Source organism: Carcharodon carcharias, chromosome 26 (assembly GCF_017639515.1).
Source record: "Carcharodon carcharias isolate sCarCar2 chromosome 26, sCarCar2.pri, whole genome shotgun sequence".
Taxonomy (NCBI): domain Eukaryota; kingdom Metazoa; phylum Chordata; class Chondrichthyes; order Lamniformes; family Lamnidae; genus Carcharodon; species Carcharodon carcharias.
This window is the reverse complement of record NC_054492.1, coordinates 22,677,386-22,696,085: the sequence shown is the minus strand read 5'-3', so window position 1 is coordinate 22,696,085 and position 18,700 is coordinate 22,677,386. Positions and strand designations below refer to the sequence as shown.

At 42.4% G+C, this 18,700-nt stretch overlaps 1 protein-coding gene across 13 annotated transcripts in view; it reads left to right on the top strand.

Annotated features, from left to right (window-relative positions):
* The window catches only part of dennd4a (DENN/MADD domain containing 4A), a 163,976-nt gene that overhangs the window by 137,250 nt on the left and 8,026 nt on the right, over window positions 1-18,700 (top strand). For all 13 annotated transcript variants that reach the window (XM_041174942.1, XM_041174938.1, XM_041174937.1 and 10 more), the window contains 3 exons: window positions 7,632-7,807; window positions 9,722-9,889; window positions 17,728-17,920. In XM_041174942.1, coding sequence (XP_041030876.1) covers window positions 7,632-7,807; window positions 9,722-9,889; window positions 17,728-17,920 — 537 coding nt within the window. The remainder of the gene's footprint in view (window positions 1-7,631; window positions 7,808-9,721; window positions 9,890-17,727; window positions 17,921-18,700) is intronic.

Genomic DNA, 18,700 nt, shown 5'->3' with positions numbered 1-18,700 from the left:
TACCTTTGTAATTTCCTTTGTTAAGGTTTAGGACTAGATTCAGATCGGACTACTTCACTTTCCACCCTAATGAAGAATTCTGGCATGTTATGGTCACTGTCCCTAAAGGCAGCAACAAGATTATTAATTAACCCCTTCTCATTGCACAAAACCAAATCTAGGATAGCCTGTTCCCTAGTCGGTTCCTCAACATACTGGTCTAAGAAACCATCTCGTACGCACTCCAGGAATTCATCCGCCACAGTGTTATTGCTAATTTGGTTTAACCAGTCTATATGTAGATTAAAGTCACCCATGATTACTGTAACACCCTTGTTACATGCATCTCTAATTTCCTGTTTACTGCCGTCCACTACCTTATCACTACTGTTTGGAGGCCAATAGACAACTCCCACTAATGTTTCCCACCCCTTGTTGCTTCTTAGCTCCACCCAGACTGATTCTACATCTAGATTTTCTGAGCCAATATCCTCTCTCACTATCGCACTGATTTCATCTTTAACTAACAATGCCAAGCCACCTCCTTTTCCTTTTTGTCTCCATCTTAAATATCGAGTACCCTTGGATATTCAGTTCCCAGCCTTGGTCACCCTGCAGCCATGTTTCCATAATTGCAATCATATTGTACCCATTTGCATCTATTTGCGCTGTTAATTCGTCTACCTTATTGTGAATGTTCCGTGCATTCAGATACAGTGTCTTTCGACTTGTCTTTTTAATGTTTTTACACATCTTTTTCTGTACTATGGCCCTATTTGCTGCTAGCCTTTGTTTCCTCTGCCTTCCACTTTTGCTTTCTCCTTTCCTATCTTTCATTCCTATCATTTTTTCCCCCTCTTGTGTCATCCCATTCAGGTTCCCATCCCCCTAACAATCTAATTTAAACCCTCCCCCACAGTACCTGCTAATACCCCTGTGAGGATATTGGTCCTGGTCCTGCTGGGGTGCAACAGGTCCCATCTTCCCCAGAATTGGTCCCAATGCCTCAGGAATCTAAATCCCTTCCTCTTACACCATCTACCCAGCCGCGCATTCATCTGGTCTATTCTCCAATTCCTGATCTCCCCAGCACATGGCACTGGGAGTAATCCTGAGATTACTATTCATGAGGTCCTGCTTTTTATTTCCTAGTTTGCTGTATTCTGCTTTCAGGACCCCATCCCTCTTTTTACCTATGCCCTTGGTATCGATATGGACCATGGCTTTTGGCTGTTCACCCTCCCCCTTCAGAATGCCCTGCAGCCACTCACTGACACCCTTGAACCTGGCACCAGGGAGGCATTGTACCATCCTGGTGTCACATCTGCAACCACAGAAACTACTATCTGTTCCCCTGCACTACCTGTCTAGTACTTCTACTCTGTCTGGCAGTTACCCATTCCCTTTCTGCTTGTGCACTCTTTACCTGCAGTGTGACCACCTCACTGTACGTGCTATCCATAAAAGATTTCACCCTTGCGGATGCTCCACAGTGACTCCAGCTGCAGTTCCAGCTCCGAAACACGGATTTCGAGTAGCTGCAGCTAGAGACACTTTCTGTACACATGATCACCCTGGGCACTGGAAGTGTCCCTGACTTCCCACATTGCACAGGAGGAGCATTCCTGTTGGCCGAGCTGCTCTGTCATGATTTATCCTTAAATTGCTCCCTTTTCTTTTACTTCCTCTAGTTTAGAGAATATTAAGGACAGAAGAAATACTTACCAGGTCCTACTTAACAAGCCCACCGCTCTTCTTACTAAAGTAAGGTAGAAAATGAAAGGATCCCTCCTTCCCTCTTCAGCAAACTTCCTCTCTCACCAAACTCCAACTAAAGCACTCTTAATGCAGCCCAAAGCAGCACTCCAGTGCAAACATTTAGTTTAAAGCCCTCTCTACGTCACTAGTTATGTGATTCACAAGAATATTCGCCCCAACACGGTTCAGGTGTAGACCGTCCCAGTGGTACAGCCCCCACTTTCCCCAATACTGGTGCCAGTGCCCCATGAACCAGAACCCACTTCTCACATACCAGTCTTTGAGCCACGCATTCATCTCTCTAATCTTATTTGCCCTGTGCCAATTTGCACGTGGCTCAGGTAATGATCCAGAGATAATTACCCTTGAGGTTCTACTTCTTAAATTGGTACCTAGCTCCTCATACTGACTATGCAGAAGCTCTTTCCTTGTCCTACCTATGTCGTTGGTACCTACGTTGACCATGACAACTGGACCCTTACCCTCCCACTGCAAGTTCCTCTCCAGCCCTGAGCAGATGTCCTGAACCCTGGCATCGGGCAGACAACACAACCTCCTAGACTGTTGCTCTGCAGAGAACAGTGTCAATCTCCCTCAGCTATACTGTCCCCTACTACCACCAAATTCCTGTTTTCTCCTCCCAGTTGAACGGCTTCTTGTACCATGGTGCCATGGCCAGCCTGCTCATCCACCTTGCAGACCTCGCTTTTGCTCACACACGTTGTGAGCATCTCAAGCCTGTTTGTCAAGTGGAAAGTCTGAGGCTCCTCCACTACTGTCTGCTTGTTCCCATTACCTGCTTCACTCAAGGTCACATCTTCTTGTCCCTCACTGCTGACCAAAACATATGACCCTATTCTAAGAGGCGTGACCATCTTCTGGAACAAAGCGTCCAGGTATTGCTTCCCTCCCCCTCCCTGCAGTGTCTGCAGTGCGGCTTCCAGATCAATAATCCTGACCCGGAATTCCCCTAGCTGCTACATACATTACTCTCTATCTCTTCACCTAAGTCAGTATAGATTGCAAATCACTGATGCCCCAACACTGATCCTTATGGCACTTCACTAGTCACAGTTTGCCAACTTGAAAATGCCCCACTTATGCTCACTCTTTGCCTCCTGTCCGTTAACCAACCTTCTATCCATGCTAATATATTACCCCAAATCCATGAGCCCTGATCTTTCTTATTAAGTTTTTATGCAGCACCTTATTGTATGCCTTTTCGAAATCCAGGCATATTACATCCACTGGTTCCTCTTTATGTACTGTACTAGTTAAATTGCCAGAAAACTCTTAATAAATTTGTCAAACAGGATTTTCCTTTCATAAAACCATGTTGACTTGTTCTAAACACGCTATAGTTCTCTAGGTGCATTGTTAAAACTTCCTTAATAATAGATTCCAGCATTTTCTTTGATCTTAGACTAACCCAGCCTGTAGCTCCCTGTTTTTCCTCTCCCTCCTTTCTTGAAAAATGGTGTTACATTTGCCAACTTTCCAATCTGATGAGACTGTTCCCGAATCTAAGGTGTTTTGGGATATCATAGCCAGCACATCCACTATCTCTGTAGCTTTCTCTTAGAATCCAAGTGTGTAGGGCAACAGGTCCCAGGAATTTGTCGGATTTTAGTCCTTTAAGTTTGTCTGATGACTTTTCTCTGCTGATGTTCATTACCAGATGCATTGGAGTTTCTGTGGAGCTCTGGAGGCTGGTGATGAGGATATTGAAGAGATTGAGCGTTTTTAGGTAGTGAAATTATGCATAAGAGCCTCTGATGACAAGCCTAGTTTGGAAGAGGAATTATATGGTTTTGATGATGAATGAAGTGTAGCTTGAAGCTCAACTAAGCATCAACCCAGATATTAAGATGATGTCTGATTCAATCTGTGTGAACATTTGAGGAGGGAAAAGAATCATGGGCAGCCATAGAGTTTTGGGCATCTTTAATGTACCAAATTATCCTAAGGTGATACCCTGACAGAGAACTAAAGGGCAGAGGGCTGTTTGGGCAGCAAGCAGAACTTTGGAGAAGATTTAAAGTAGGTTGTTAAAAGCTTAGCCAGAGGTTGTGTTGAAGAAGCTTTGAGAAATATGGAAAGATAGCTATATTTGGAAAGAGAATCCCAGAGGAATGACTGAAGCTCCTATCACCAATTTGTGGAGCCTTTGGCAGGGGGTAAGGAAATAAAATCTGAGTCAGAAGAATGAAAGAAAAATGGAATATTTTACAGGGAAAGTAAGCATGTACCTCGCCTGACAATTCTGAGATCAGGAATACATTGTGTCAGGAATCACAGATGCTGACTTGAGTCTCAGTGCTTTGTGACTGCCTATACAGAGGAAAGGGGAGGGAGATTAGTCATGAAGGGAGATTTGAGAAATCAGGACTTGCTTTGTTGTGTAACGTTTGCAATTCTCCAGTCCTCTGGCATCATCCCCAAGTCTAAAGAAAACTGAAAAATTATGCCTCTGCAATTTCCACTCTCACTTCCCCCCTCCTCTTCTTCCTTGGTAAAGCCAGATACAGAGTATTATTTAATACCTTAACTATGCCCTCTGCCTCCATCTGTAACTCCCCTTTTTGTTCCCAAATTGACCCTACTTCTTTTACTACCTATTTACTTTTTATATGTCTACAGAAGATTTTAGGTTCCCCATTATGTTAGCTACCAGTCTCTTCATACTTATGAATATTGAGTTCAACTATTTTAGATCATGAACTCTCTCCTCCATCCCCACCCCCTTTCCAATTTTACCCCTCCTTTTTGTTTTTTCCAATAATTTATATAGATTTTTCGCTTCCCACCAATTTCCATTATTTTTAAATGTATTTCCATCCAACGTTTTATCTCTACCTTTTAGCCTTTTATGATTCCTTCACCCCACCCCCACTAGGGCTATCTGTACCTTCCTGCTTTCTACCCTTAATTAGCACATTCCTCAGATAATATCAACACCTCTTTGTCCTTTTGTCTGTGATATCTTTTGGTTATCTCCACCTATCACTGGCCCTCTATCCACCACTACTTCCACCGCCGCCCCGCCCCCCCCCCCCCCCCCCCCCCCCCCCCCCCCCGCCCGCCCGCCCGCCCGCACCAAAACTAGCTTATATTTCACCTATTTTTACTTAGTTCTGTTGAAGGGTCATTCGGACTCGAAGCATTAACTGTGCTCCTCTCCGCAGATGCTGCCAGACCTGCTGAGTTTTTCCAGGTATTTTCGTTCTTCATATTTCCTCTTTGCTTCTCTTATTTACTTTTTCACCTCCCCTCTGAACCTTCTATATTCAGCCTGGTTCTCAAGCGTATTATCTATCTGACGTCTGTCATAAGCATACTTTTTCTTCCTTATCCATCTCTTTTGTCATCCAAGGAGATCTGGCTTTGTTTGCCCTATTTTTCCCTTTTGAGGGATTGTACCTTGACTGTGCCTGAACTATCCCTTCTTTGCAGATAGCCCACTGTTCAACTACTGTATTTCCTGCCAACCTTTGACTCCGGTTTATTCAGCCCAGATCAATTCTTACCCCATTGAAGTTGGCTTTTCTCAGTTAATTGTTTTTACTTTGGATTATTCTTTGTCCTTTTTCATAGCCAACCTAAATCTTATAACACGATGATCACTGTCCCCTAAATGTTCTCCTGCTGAGACTTGATTCACTTGGCCCACCCCATTCCCAAGAGCCAGGTCTAGAAGTGCCCCCTTTCTTCTTGCATTGGAAACATATTACTGTAGAAAATTCTCCTGAACACACTCTAGGAACTCTCACCCCTCTCTACCCTTTACATTATTACTATCCCAGCTTATATTTGGGTAGTTAAGGTTCCCACATTATAACTACTCTATAATTTTTGTACCTCTGTGTAACTTCCTTGCAAATTTGTTCCTTCCCACTAGTCGGTGGCCTACACACAACACTGAGCAATGTAATTGCACCCTTTTTTGTTCCTTAGCTTTAGCCAAATAGATCTTGCCCTTGAACCCTCTGGGATATCCTCTTTCTCCAGCACGGCAATGCTCTCCTCGATCAATACCACCACACCTCCCCCTTTTTTCTCTGAACACCTTGTATCCAGGAATATTTAACATCCAGTCCTACTTTGAGCCAGGCCTCTGTTATAGCCACAGCATCACATTTCCACATGTCAATCTGTGCCTGTAACTCACCAATCTTATTGACCACTCTCCATGCATTCACATACATGCACAGTAACTCTGATTTAAACTTTATTACTTTCTCCCTTATTCCCACCCCAACTATGAACTTACTATCCCCTATGCCTGTGCTATCTCCCAGTACACTGTGCATCTTTGTATTCCTCTCTGATATTATCTTTTCATTCCCACACCCTGCCAAATTAGTTTAAGCCCTCCCCAATAGCATTGGCAAGGAATTCAGTCCTGGCTCAATTTGGGTACAATCTGTCCTGCCTGTACAGTGTCTCCCAGACTCTGTCCCAAGATTCTAAAGTCCTAAAGGTTATGGAGTGACCAGACAGAGGCCTTCAATATAAAGAGTAATGATGAGATAAATAGTGGCTGATTGTTTCCATTGGCTGGTGAGTAGGAAGAGGGCACACATTTCGTATAATAAGGAAAGAATTAAGATGGAGAATAGGAATAATAAATATTTATGCTGAGAAAGTTGTTGAAGCAAAGTCCTTTTTGTGGAGAAGAGAATTAAATAGCTGCTACTGAAAGAAGAGTGATAGAGTGTAAGGAGTGAACAGGAGACTAGGATTAGGCTCATACAGGGAAAATACCAACAGACTTGATGGATAAAATCAAATGTTTCTGTTCTGTAGTATTTTGCGATGGTTATGTCAACATTCTGAACCATCAATGTGTGTCAAGCAGCAGTAAAATGGGTGATGAATTTAGTATAAAAAAATTGCAACACTTAACCAGCAGTTAATCTGGAGGAATATGCAAGGCAGAGGATGGGGCTGTGAAACGGTTTGCTTTGAATTGCTCTGACAAAAACCCAGATACAATGGACCGAATGGCTGCCTCCTCGCTCTAAACGCATAACACTCAGGCTTCAGTAGAGGTGTTTTACCTGATGGGTATATAATCCTCCATATCGGTTTTACTCTCTCCTTTCAGGAACAAATGCTCCTTTATTGTAAAGGGTGATTACAACTTTGAACCTCATCGAACTTTACCGGGGGAAGTCTCTGTCCGGGTCGACACGACCTGAGCTGACACAAACCTCGCCGAATGCAACCGACCTTTTCCACTGGAAGCCTAGTTATTTGTCTGCACTGTTTACCTTGTGAACCCTCTCCTAGTGATAGAATTGCAGATGGCACCACGGGTGGGAATTTATTACAGGTGTCCTGTACTTGTTATTGAGTGGTATATCTTACTTTTCTAGCCATTTTATTTACTTTAGCCTATAGCTAGCCTAGGCTTCGGCCATTGTAAGTGTGCCTAAGCCTATATGGGGTATCCGAAAACTGAAATTATCTGAAATCAGAACTGCAGTCAGTCCCGAGGATTTTGGATAACGGGTACGTGACCTGTATTTCATATCAGAGGCAATGTTTGTAGTTTAGACAATAGATGAACAGTAAAGAGGGAAAAGAACTTATAGTAAAATTTGGATTCAAAAGAGGGAGTAAGTAACTACGAGAAATAGTAAGTTTCTTTCAATTGGGAGAAAATGATTTTCTGTCTGAGGCTCGCTTGTTTATTTAACAGAAATGTAGCTTTAGATGAGCTACGTGTGTGAGAATTATTGCCAGAACATATTGATACCAGCACCAACATTTCATATTCATGTTCTATTCAACTTATTGCCATGAAATCGGCATTGTTGTGAACTTGACAGCCTTTGTGATTACTTCTTTGAAACAGACCAAAGAAAACATGCTTATTGTTCATGTTTCAGATTCTTATCTCCAGCTGTTCTCGATGTCGAACTTGCGACTCACTCGTGTATGACGAGGAGATAATGGCTGGCTGGACAGCAGATGACTCCAACCTCAACACCACATGTCCGTTCTGTGGAAATTTGTTCCTTCCTTTCCTGGGTATTGAAATTCGAGATCTACGAGGCCCTGGCAGGTAACTTGATGCTGCACCATGGTGATATAAAATGTGAATGAACAAAGTATATCTCATTTTTTTCCCTGAGTTTTTGGGAAGTTGTGAATATTATCCGTTTATTTTCTTTCTCATCCCAGATTCCAAAAATTATCTCCCCTATTCGCAGTTGCTAGGAAGTTGGACGTTTCAGATCACCAACTTCTGCACAGGTCCTGTCATTTTGAGCAGTGTAGAAAAGCCTTGGTCGCAGGGTTTCCTAGTTTGAAAGCCTTATAATGTTCAGTGAAAGTGTTTGATTTACAACATATACTCAGTAAAGGGTAGCATTTGAAAATGTATGGCACAAATGCTAAACATGGCCTGCGTATTTTGATGAAAAAGTTCCAATTCTTGAGCCTGACTTGTGGCATTGTGCTGTTCAGTTAAAGTGATAGTCAGAAACTTTCACTGTTAACACTTTGAGAGCAACAAATTTATGAGGACAATTCACTTTTGCATAGGTTTGGAGATCTTTTGCCTTTTGCAAACAGGGTCTTTTAATGTCCCACAAAGAACAAAAGCTGCCATTTTTACCAGTCTGGTCCACATTACATCTCAATGTCCTCTGAAGTAGTTTGCCAAGCAACTCAAGTGTACAAACCACTTGTGAAAGAAGGGCCATGAGGTATGAGCAATAAGTAACAGTGTTGCCAATATTCCTTTAATCCCAAATATAAATATTTAAAACAATTGCCAGCCTTATAAAAACAAAAAAACTGCGGATGCTGGAAATCCAAAACAAAAACAGAATTACCTGGAAAAACTCAGCAGGTCTGGCAGCATCGGCGGAGAAGAAAAGAGTTGACGTTTCGAGTCCTCATGACCCTTCGACAGAACTTGAGTTCGAGTCCAGGAAAGTGCGCGGGAGATGGGCCGGACACGGTTGAGGGCCCTGTCAACGACCGTGGGTGGAAAACCTCGGTTAAGGAAGAAGGAGTACATGTCAGAGGAACTGTTTTTGAATGTAGCATCATCGGAACAGATGCGACGGAGGCGAAGGAACTGAGAGAATGGGATGGAGTCCTTACAGGAAGTGGGGTGTGAGGAGCTGTAGTCGAGGTAGCTGTGGGAGTCGGTGGGTTTGTAATGGATATTGGTGGACAGTCTATCACCAGAGATTGAGACAGAGAGGTCAAGGAAGGGAAGGGAAGTGTCAGAGATGGACCACGTGAAAATGATGGAGGGGTGGAGATTGGAAGCAAAATTAATAAATTTTTCCAAGTCCTGACGAGAGCATGAAGCGGCACCGAAGTAATCATCGATGTACCGGAGAAAGAGTTGTGGAAGGGGGCCGGAGTAGGACTGCAACAAGGAATGTTTCCTGGACTCGAACTCAAGTTCTGTCGAAGGGTCATGAGGACTCGAAACGTCAACTCTTTTCTTCTCCGCCGATGCTGCCAGACCTGCTGAGTTTTTCCAGGTAATTCTGTTTTTGTTTTGCCAGCCTTATAATCCTGGTGTACCAATGTCAGTCTCATTGTTCAATCACCTAGGGCAGGTACTTTTAGCCTTCAACTCTTCCAGAAATTACAGACAAATTCACTTATGATGTAGTGCTTTATGGTTTTTAGGGAAAGCTTGTATTGTGACAATACTGTGTGACTGCTCTAGGAGTAAATACCTCAGATCCCAGTGTTGTTGTGCTATAAGCTTGTGAATTACAGTAAATCAATGAAAGTGTTAACTGATGGCGTGACATCAAACTGATCAGTTTTCAGCATTTTAATATCAGGTCCTTTCCTCAACTATAATTTTACTGGCTTGTTAACACAGTATTTGTATCTGGTCATTTCCTAGAATGTAAAAACAAAGGGGACATGATGGGTTGAAATGCCCTGTATCTGTGCTGTATGACTCTATGAGGATATACTTTAATGTTTTTAATTTATTTAGGTATTTTCTGAAATCCAGTCCATCTACAGAAAGTATGCAGAGTTTTCAATCTGGACCATCTTGCCCAGGGACTAAGAACTCAATGGTCTCCCCACCTGGCTCAGGTGTGATCGACAGCAAGCCTCAGTCACCAAGAATTACAGTGGAAGGAGTCCTGGACATGCAAAGGTAAATGTCATGCGTATATGCTAAATAGGGCTCAGGACAGAAGATGCTCATTCATTCTCTCAGTTTTGGAATTGGATGAAGTGGAAATCAAACTTGTGATTCAGCTGCAACATTTTATGGCTGAAAGTTAGCAAACTGCTCATCAATAAACTGCTTTCAGTTGCACAAGAGCGAACACTTCTTATTATTTCAGATATACAAGAAAGCCAATAGTAAAAAGGCAATAAGGGATTCTGATCTCCCAATCTGAGATCGCTATAACACGAGCTTAGTGATGGTGAGGCTTGAAACCTGATTTCTTTTAGTTCTTAGTTATTACAATTACTATTTCGAGTCTGTTGTAGCTCAGTTGGTGGCACCCTCATCTGAATCAGAAGGTTGTGGGTTCAAGTCCCATTATGGGAATGGAGCATAAAAATCATAGCTGGCACTCCAGTGGAGTACCAAGGGAGCACTGCAATGTCACAGGTCTCGTCTCTTAGATGAGATGGTAAACTGAGGCCCTGTCTGTATTCTCAGATAGATGTAGAAGATCCCATTTTGATTGGAGGAATTTTCTCCTGTGCCCTGGCAAATTATCTATCCCCTGAATGACATAAGCGGTTTTTTTGATGTATTTTTACATGGCTGTTTGTTGGCACTTGCTGTGCACAAATTGGTTATTAGGTTTTCTACATTCCAGCAATTAATGCACTTCAACATTACTTCATTCAAAAGTATTTCATTTAAAGCGCATTAAGAAGTCCAGTGTGTGTGAAAGATGCTGTGTAAATACAAGTCGTCTCTTCTTTCTTTCATTGTTAATCTTAAAGCGACTAATAAACCTGATTTACCTACAAATTAGAGAGGTTGTATAAGAAATAAGAACGAGTTCCTTCAGAGCATGATTTTGAAAAGTACTTATCTCTCTATTCTCTCCCTTTCCTTTGTGAAGACCTCTGCCAATGTTTTCTAGTTCACTACTGAAGGGTGGAGAGGAACAGAAGCAACTGGGTATACTTTGGCTGACAATTTATTTCCACATTACCCATTTCACCACAGTGCCTCTCTGCTTTAAGTAATGACTGTAGAAAATTAAATATCTTGCGCTTAGTCAAATAAGCTTCATTGCCAGTGCTGATGAACCATGTGTTTGTGCATTCACAAGGAAAAAATGGAAAATTCTGTTGCACAGTTGCTCCTGTTTAAGTGATGCTACATCACAGATAATTAAGTGAGACAGAACAATGCTTTCTGTTCTTGTAAATGTGATGATTCGGTATGCAAAAACTTTCCTCAGGACAATAACTAATGTATTACAGTAATGCCAAGAAAATTAGACGGATGTAGATAATAGGGGAAACCAAGCAGAAAGTAGATAACATTTGAATGCAGTTATGTTCAGGATCAACAACAACAACTTGTATTTATGTGGTACCTTTAACCTGATCCAAGGCACTTCACAGGCGTGTAATAAAACAAAATATGACACCGAGCCACCTAAAGAGAGATTAGGACAGATGACCAAAAATCTGGTCAAAGAGGTAGACGTTAAGGAGCATCTTAAAGAAGAGACAGAGTGGTAGAGATCTGGAGAGCTTTAGGGGGAGTAGATTCTGGATCTTAGGACCCATGCAACTGAAGGCGACAATGGTGGCGTGATTAAAATTGGGGATGCTCAAGAGGCTGGATTAGCAGAGCACCGATATCTCAGAATTTGTGGGAGTTGAGGAAATTACAAAGATATGGAGGCATTTGAAAGCAAGGATGAGAGTTTTAAAATAGATTAATTGCTTAACTGGGAGCCATTGCAGATCACTGAACACAAGGATGGTGGATGAAGAGAACATAGTGCGAATTAGGACACAGGCAACAGAGTTTTGGATGACATCAAGTTTATGGAGGGTAGAATGTGGGCGGCTGGTCAGGAGGTATTGGGATAGCCAAGCCTCGAGGCGTTTCAGCAACAGATGAGCAGAGGCAGGGGTGAAGTTGGGCGACGTTTTGGAGATGGAAATGGGCAATCTTATGATGATGCGGATTTGTGGTCGGAATCTCATCTCATTCATATATTATAGCAAGGTTGTGAACAACCTGGTTTAGCTCATACAATTACCAGGGAGAGGAATGGACAGGCTCCAAAGGACAGCTTTGGCCTTCCTCATATTTAACTTGAGGAAATTTATACTCATCCTTAGAATCCATATGGGTAGAGGTGAGAAATAACAAGGGGAAGATGACACTGGTGGCAGTAGTCTATAGGCCCCCTAACAGTAGCTGTACTGTAGAACAGAGAATAAATCAGGAGATAATGAGGGTATGTAAAAAAGGCACTCCATTAACCATGGGTGCCTTTAATCTTCTTGTAGATTGGGAAAAATCAAACTGGCAGAGGTAGCCACGAGCAAGAGCTCGTAGAGTGTATTCGGGACAGTTTCCTAGAACAATATGTTGCAGATCCAACCAGGGAGCAGGCTATTTTGAATTTGATAATGTGTAATGAGGCAGGTTTAATAAATTATCTCAGAGTAAAAGACCTCCTAGACTACCATAACATGGTGGAATTTAGCATTCGGTTTGTGTGAGAGAAACTTGGCTCAGAAACAACTGTGCTAAACTTAAATAAGGATAATTACAAAGGAATGAGGGCAGAGTTGGCTGGAGTGGAGTGGGAAAGGAGTTTAGCAGAAAAGACGGTTGTTGAACAATGGCAGACATTTAAGAAATTAGTTCATGACTCACAACAAAGATATATCCCAGTGAAGAAGAATTCTAGGAAGGGGATAAACCAACCATGGTTAACCAAGTAAGTTAAGGATTGTATCAAATTGAAAGAAAAAACATACAATGTGGCAAAGGTTAGTGGTAACCCAGAGGATTACTAAAGTTTTAAAAACCAACAAAAGGTAACCAGAAAAAGTAATGAGGGAGAAAATAATCTTTCAGGATAAACTGGCAAGTAATATAAAAATGGACAGTAAGAGCTTCTTTAAATATATAAAAAGGAGGAGCAAGGCCAAAGTGAACATAGGCCCCTTAGAGAATGAGGCTGGGGAAATAATAATGGGGGACCAGGAAATGGCGGAGGAGTTAAATAAATACTTTGCATCAATCTTCATGGTAGAAGACACTAGTAGCATTCCAAAAATACTAAATAATCAAGGAGCAAAAGTGGGGGAGGGAATAAATGCAATAACTATCACTAGAGAAAAAACACTAGGGAAACTGATGGGGCTAAAGGCTGATAAGTCGCCTGGACCTGATGGGTTGCATCCTAGGATATTAAAGGAAATAGCTACAGAGATAGTGGATGTACTGGTAGTGATCTTCCAAGAATCCTTAGATTCTGGAAAAGTCTCAGAGGATTGGAAAACTGCCAATGTAATAACCTTATTCAAAAAGGGAGGGAGAGAAAAAACATGCAACTATCGGCCAGTTAGCTTAACATCCGTCATTGGGAAAATGTTAGAGTCTATTATAAAGGATGTAATAGCAGAGCATTTAGAAATGCGAAATATAATCGAGCAGAGTCAGCATGGCTTCATGAAGGGGAAATCGTGCCTAATAAATTTATTGGAATTCTTTGAGGAGGTAACAAGCAGGATATATCAAGGGGACCAGTAGATGTAATATATTTGGATTTCCAAAAAGCGTTTGATAAGGTACCGCACATAAGACTACTTAATAAGATAAGAGCCCATGGTGTTGGAGGTAGTACATTAGCATGGATAGACGATTGGCTAAATAATAGAAGACAGAGAGTTGGGATAAGGGGAGCATTTTCAGGATGGCAACCTGTAACTAGTGGAGTGCCACAGGGATGAGTGCTGGGGCTACAATTATTTGCAATAATGAGAGAAGTGAATGTACTGTCACCAAATTTTGCTGATGACACAAAAATAGGTGAGAGCGCAAGTGTTGAGGATGACACAGAGTCTATAAAGGGATATGGACAGGTTATGTGATTGTGCAAAAACTTGGCAGATGGAATATAATGTGGGAAAATGTGAGGTTATGCACTTTGGCAGGAAGAATAGAGGAGCTGAATATTATTTAAAAGGAGAAAGACTGCAGAAAGCTTCAGCACAGGAGGATTTGGGGGTTCAGCAGGTAATAGGGAAGACAAATGGAATGTTGGCTTTATTTCAAAGGAAATGGAGCATAAAAATAAGGAAGTATTGCTAAAACTATACAAGGCACTAGCTAGACCACACCTCAAATACTGTGGTCCCCTTTATCTAAAGAAAGATATACTGGCATTGGAGGCAGTCCAGAGAAGGTTCACTAGGTTGATCCCAGGTATGGAGGTATTTCTTATGAGGAGAGTTTATATAGATAGGGCCTGTACTCATTGGAGTTCAGAAGAACGCGACGCAACCTTATTGAAACATATAAGATTCTTAGGGAGCGTGACAGGGTAGATGCTGAGAGGTTGTTTCCCCTTGTGGGAGAGCCTAGGACCAGAGGGCATAATCTCAGAGTAAGTGGTCACCCATTTAAGACAGAGATGAGGAGAAATTTCTTCTGAGGGTAGTGAATCTGTGGAATTCTTTAGTGCAGAGGGCTGTAGAGGCTGGGTCGTTAAGTTTTTTTTTATTCATTCATGGGCTGTGGGCTTCGCTGGCTGGGCCTGCATTTATTGCTCATCCATAGTTGCCCTTGAGAAGGTGGTGGTGAGCTGCCTTCTAGAAGCACTGCAGTCCATGTGGTGTGGGTGCGCCCATAGTGCTGTTAGGAAGGGAGCTCCAAGATTTTGACTCAGCAGCAGTGAAGGAACGGAAATATATTTCCATGTCACGATGGTGAGTGACTTGGAGGGGAACTTCTAGGTGGTGGTGTTCCCATCTGTCTGCTGTCCTTGTCCTTCTAGATGATAGTGGTTGTGGGTTTGGAAGGTGTTGTCGAAGGAGCCTTGCTTAATTCCTGCAGTGCATCTTGTAGATGGTACACGCTGCAGCTACTGTGCGTCGGTGGTGGAAGGAGTGAATGTTTGTGGATGTGATGCCAATCAAGTGGGCTGCTTTGACCTGGACAGTCAAGCTTCTTGAGTGTTGTCAGAGCTGTGCTCATCCACGTAAGTGGGGAGTATTCCATCACACTCCTGACTTACACCTTGTAGATGGTGGACAGGCTTTGGGAAGTCAGGAGGTGGGTTACTCAGCGTACTATTCCTAGCCTCTGACCAGTTCATGTAGCTACTGGCTAGTCCAGTTCAGTTTCTGGTCAATGGTAACTCCAGGATGTTGATAGTGGGGGATTCATTGATAGTAATGCCATTGAACATCAAGGGCCAGTGGTTGGATTCTCTCTTGTTGGAGATGGTCATTACCTGACACTTATGTGGTGCAAATGTTACTTGCCATTTGTCAGCCCAAGCCTGTATATTGTCCAGGTCTTGCTGTATTTGGACATAGACTGCTTCAGTATCTGAGGAGTCGCGGATGGTGCTGAATATTGTGCAATCATCAGCGAACATCCCTACTTCTGACCTTATGATGGAAGGTCATTGATGAAGCAGCTGAAGATGGTAAGGCTGACGACACTACCCTGAGGAACTCCTGCAGTGATGTCCTGGAGCTGAGATGACTGACCTCCAACAACCGCAACCATCTTCCTTTGTGCTAGGTATGACTCCAACCAGTGGAGAACTTTCCTCCTGATTCCCATTGACTCCAGTTTTGCTAGGGCTCCTTGATGCCACACTCGGTCAAATGCTGCCTTGATGTCAAGTGCAGTCACTCTCACCTCACCTTGGGAGTTCAGCTCTTTTGTCCATGTTTGAACCAAGGCTGTAATGAGGTCAAGAGCCGAATGGCCCTGGCGGAACCCAAACTGGGTGTCAGTGAGCAGGTTATTGCTAAGCAAGTACCGTTTGATAGCACTGTTGATGACCCCTTCCATTACTTTACTGATGAACTAGAGTAGACTGATGGGGCGGTAATTGGCTGATTGAATTTGTCCTGCTTCTTGTGGACAGGACATACCTGGGCAATTTTCCAAATAGCCAAGTAGATGCCAGTGTTGTAGCTGTACTGGAACAGCTTGGCTAGGGGCATGGCAAGTTCTGGAGCACAAGCCTTCAGTAGTATTGCCGGATATTGTCAGGGCCCATAGCCTTTGCAGTATCCAATGCCTTCAGCCATTTCTTGATATCACATGGAGTGAATCGAATTGGTTGAAGACTGGCTTCTGTGATGCTGGAGACCTCTGGAGGAGACCGAGATGAATCATCCACTCGGCAATTCTGGTTGAAGATTGTAGCAAATGCATCAGCCTTATATTTTGCACTGATAAGCTGGGCTCCTCCATCATTGAGGATGAGGATATTTGTGGAGCCTCCTTGTCCAATGAGTTGTTTAATTGTCCACCACCATTCACAACTGGATGTGGCAGGACTGCAGAGCTTAAACCTGAAGTGTTGGTTGTGGGATCGTTTAGCCCTGTCACTTGCTGCTTATGCTGTTTGCTACACAAGTAGTCCTGTGTTATAGCTTCACCAAGTTGACACCTCATATTTTAGGTATGCCTGTTGCTGCTCCTGGCATGCCCTTCTGCACTCTTCATTGAACCACGGTTGATCCCCTGGCTTGATGGTAATGGTAGAGTGAGGAATATGCTGGGCCATGAGGTTGCAGATTATGTTTGGGTACAATTCTGCTGTTGCTGATGGCCCACAGCACCTCATGGAGGATATGGGAGTACAGAGAAAAGCCAATTCAGGTGATTCTCTGGATGAGATAGATAAGAATGTGGAGGACATTCAGGAGGGATTGGAGGAGGTTGATATGATCACCTTTGTCAGAGGTAGCAGACAGGTCAAGAAGGACAAGAACGGATGGTTTACGTTTTTCACAGTCACATAGGATGATGCTTGTGATACTGATAAGTTCTTCTGTAATGTGTTGGAGCAGAAACCTAATGGGTGGGATTCGCACGTGCAGTTCTGGGAGGTGACAACACATTTAAGAACTTTGAAGAGGAGAGAGAGGTTGGGAATGGGGCAGTAGATTGCAAGGATGGAGAGATCAAGGATTGATTCTTTGGGGGGAGGATCAATGAAGGCAGGTTTGAAGGAAAGGAGAACAGTAGCTTGAGGAGAGAGAATGGTAAACAATGTTATTTGTATGTGTACTAACCTTCAGGATGCATACAATACCATGAGATTTACAGTGAGAGTAGAACACCTTAGTTTGGATTCAGCTTGGAGAGTGGGAGGAACCCTGTGGTCTAGTTTAGTTGATGAGGGAAGAAAGAAATGAGGACTGCAAGCATGTGGAAGAAAAATAATTATATATTTATATACAATACCTTTCCTGACTTCAGGACATCCCAAAGCCTTTTACAGCCAATTAGGTACTTTTGAAATGTCACTATTGTAATGTAAGATTACACATATGATATTAAGATGAGTCCCATCCTGTTTCAAGTGAGAAAGAAGCACACTGGTGTGAGTAATCGTTAAACTGAGGGTGTGGGCATTTATTTTATGGAATTGGTCCTCCCCACATTGAAGGCTATTAATCTGTTTGTGTTTAGTCCACTTGCATTAAAATAAAGTCATTTCCTGCCCAAGTGTTAGCTCAGAACAACAAGATTTTAGAAGACTGAGCACTTCTGTAAAATAAATATTTTGTTGTGACTTTTCTGAATTTTATTTGGCAATTCAATGTAAATAATGATTTAAAACACATGTGGAATGAAGGTTTGCTAATTCATGTTTTTGGAAAAATGAACTATAGTTGAATCTTGATGAGTGTGTAAACATTTCTCTACAAATGTCAGTGGAATTATAGTTCATTTTTTATGAGAATTTTACAAGCCAATTTATCCTTTCTCTAAAAGTTATTTCTTATTGCCAGAAGTGACCAACCTTTGTCAGCAAGATGCATTCAGATACCTTCAGAGAGATGGCATGGTGAATCCCTGTTGTTGGGGCAGACAATTGCACGAAGCATCAGTGGATGTGGCTCTATATCTGAGGAACCTAGCACTCGGCGACACATCCACACTGTTCCAACAGGCAGCCTCCCAACAAATCTGAATGATTCAACGGTATGTGACTGAATGAGTGAGGAAAAGGTGCAAGTCCAATTGATTAGTTGGGTATAATGAAGGAGAAGGAATATCAATAGAATGTACTTTTTGTTCAAAGCACTGCATGTGTTTGTTGCTAACTTGAGAAGCTCCATGCTGGTCAGAAAATTGACCTTTAGACGACCAGTCAATATTCCCCTGATATGTTGGTGTGGAATATTTCATACTCCCAAAGGGCTTCCTTCCCCTTTAAATAATAGATTTTTAGGAAGCTTTAGATGTCTGCATTTGAGTAATTATGGGTACACGGTCCTGTAATGTATAATTAGCAAGTCAGAACCCCTCAGTCCGATAGGGCAGGTTGAACAGGCAGGTGAAGGTTGAGGGATCATTCATGTTCAGTGCTTCATCATTCATGCATTTATAGATTGAAGCAGGAGGTGCAGAAGGCCAAGTGTGTCAATTATTCTACTGAAATATGAGGAATACGAGAACAGTGGAGGCTAGGTCAATGAACATTTTTAAGGCTGAGTGAGATAGATTCTTGACTGACCAGGGAGTCAAAGGGTATAAGGGATAGACAGGAAAGAAGAGGCCACAATAAGATTAGCCATGATCTTATCAAATGGCAGGGGCCAAATGGCCTACTTGGTTAGTTCGTATGGAAGTACAGATTGCGTTTGCTTTTATTTTAATATTCAAATGACTTATTTTTGGAATATATTCCTTGCTTTAATTTTAAGACCAAATCTCTGAGTCACAGTCATTGTAGAAAAAAATTCACCCCCATTTATTTTT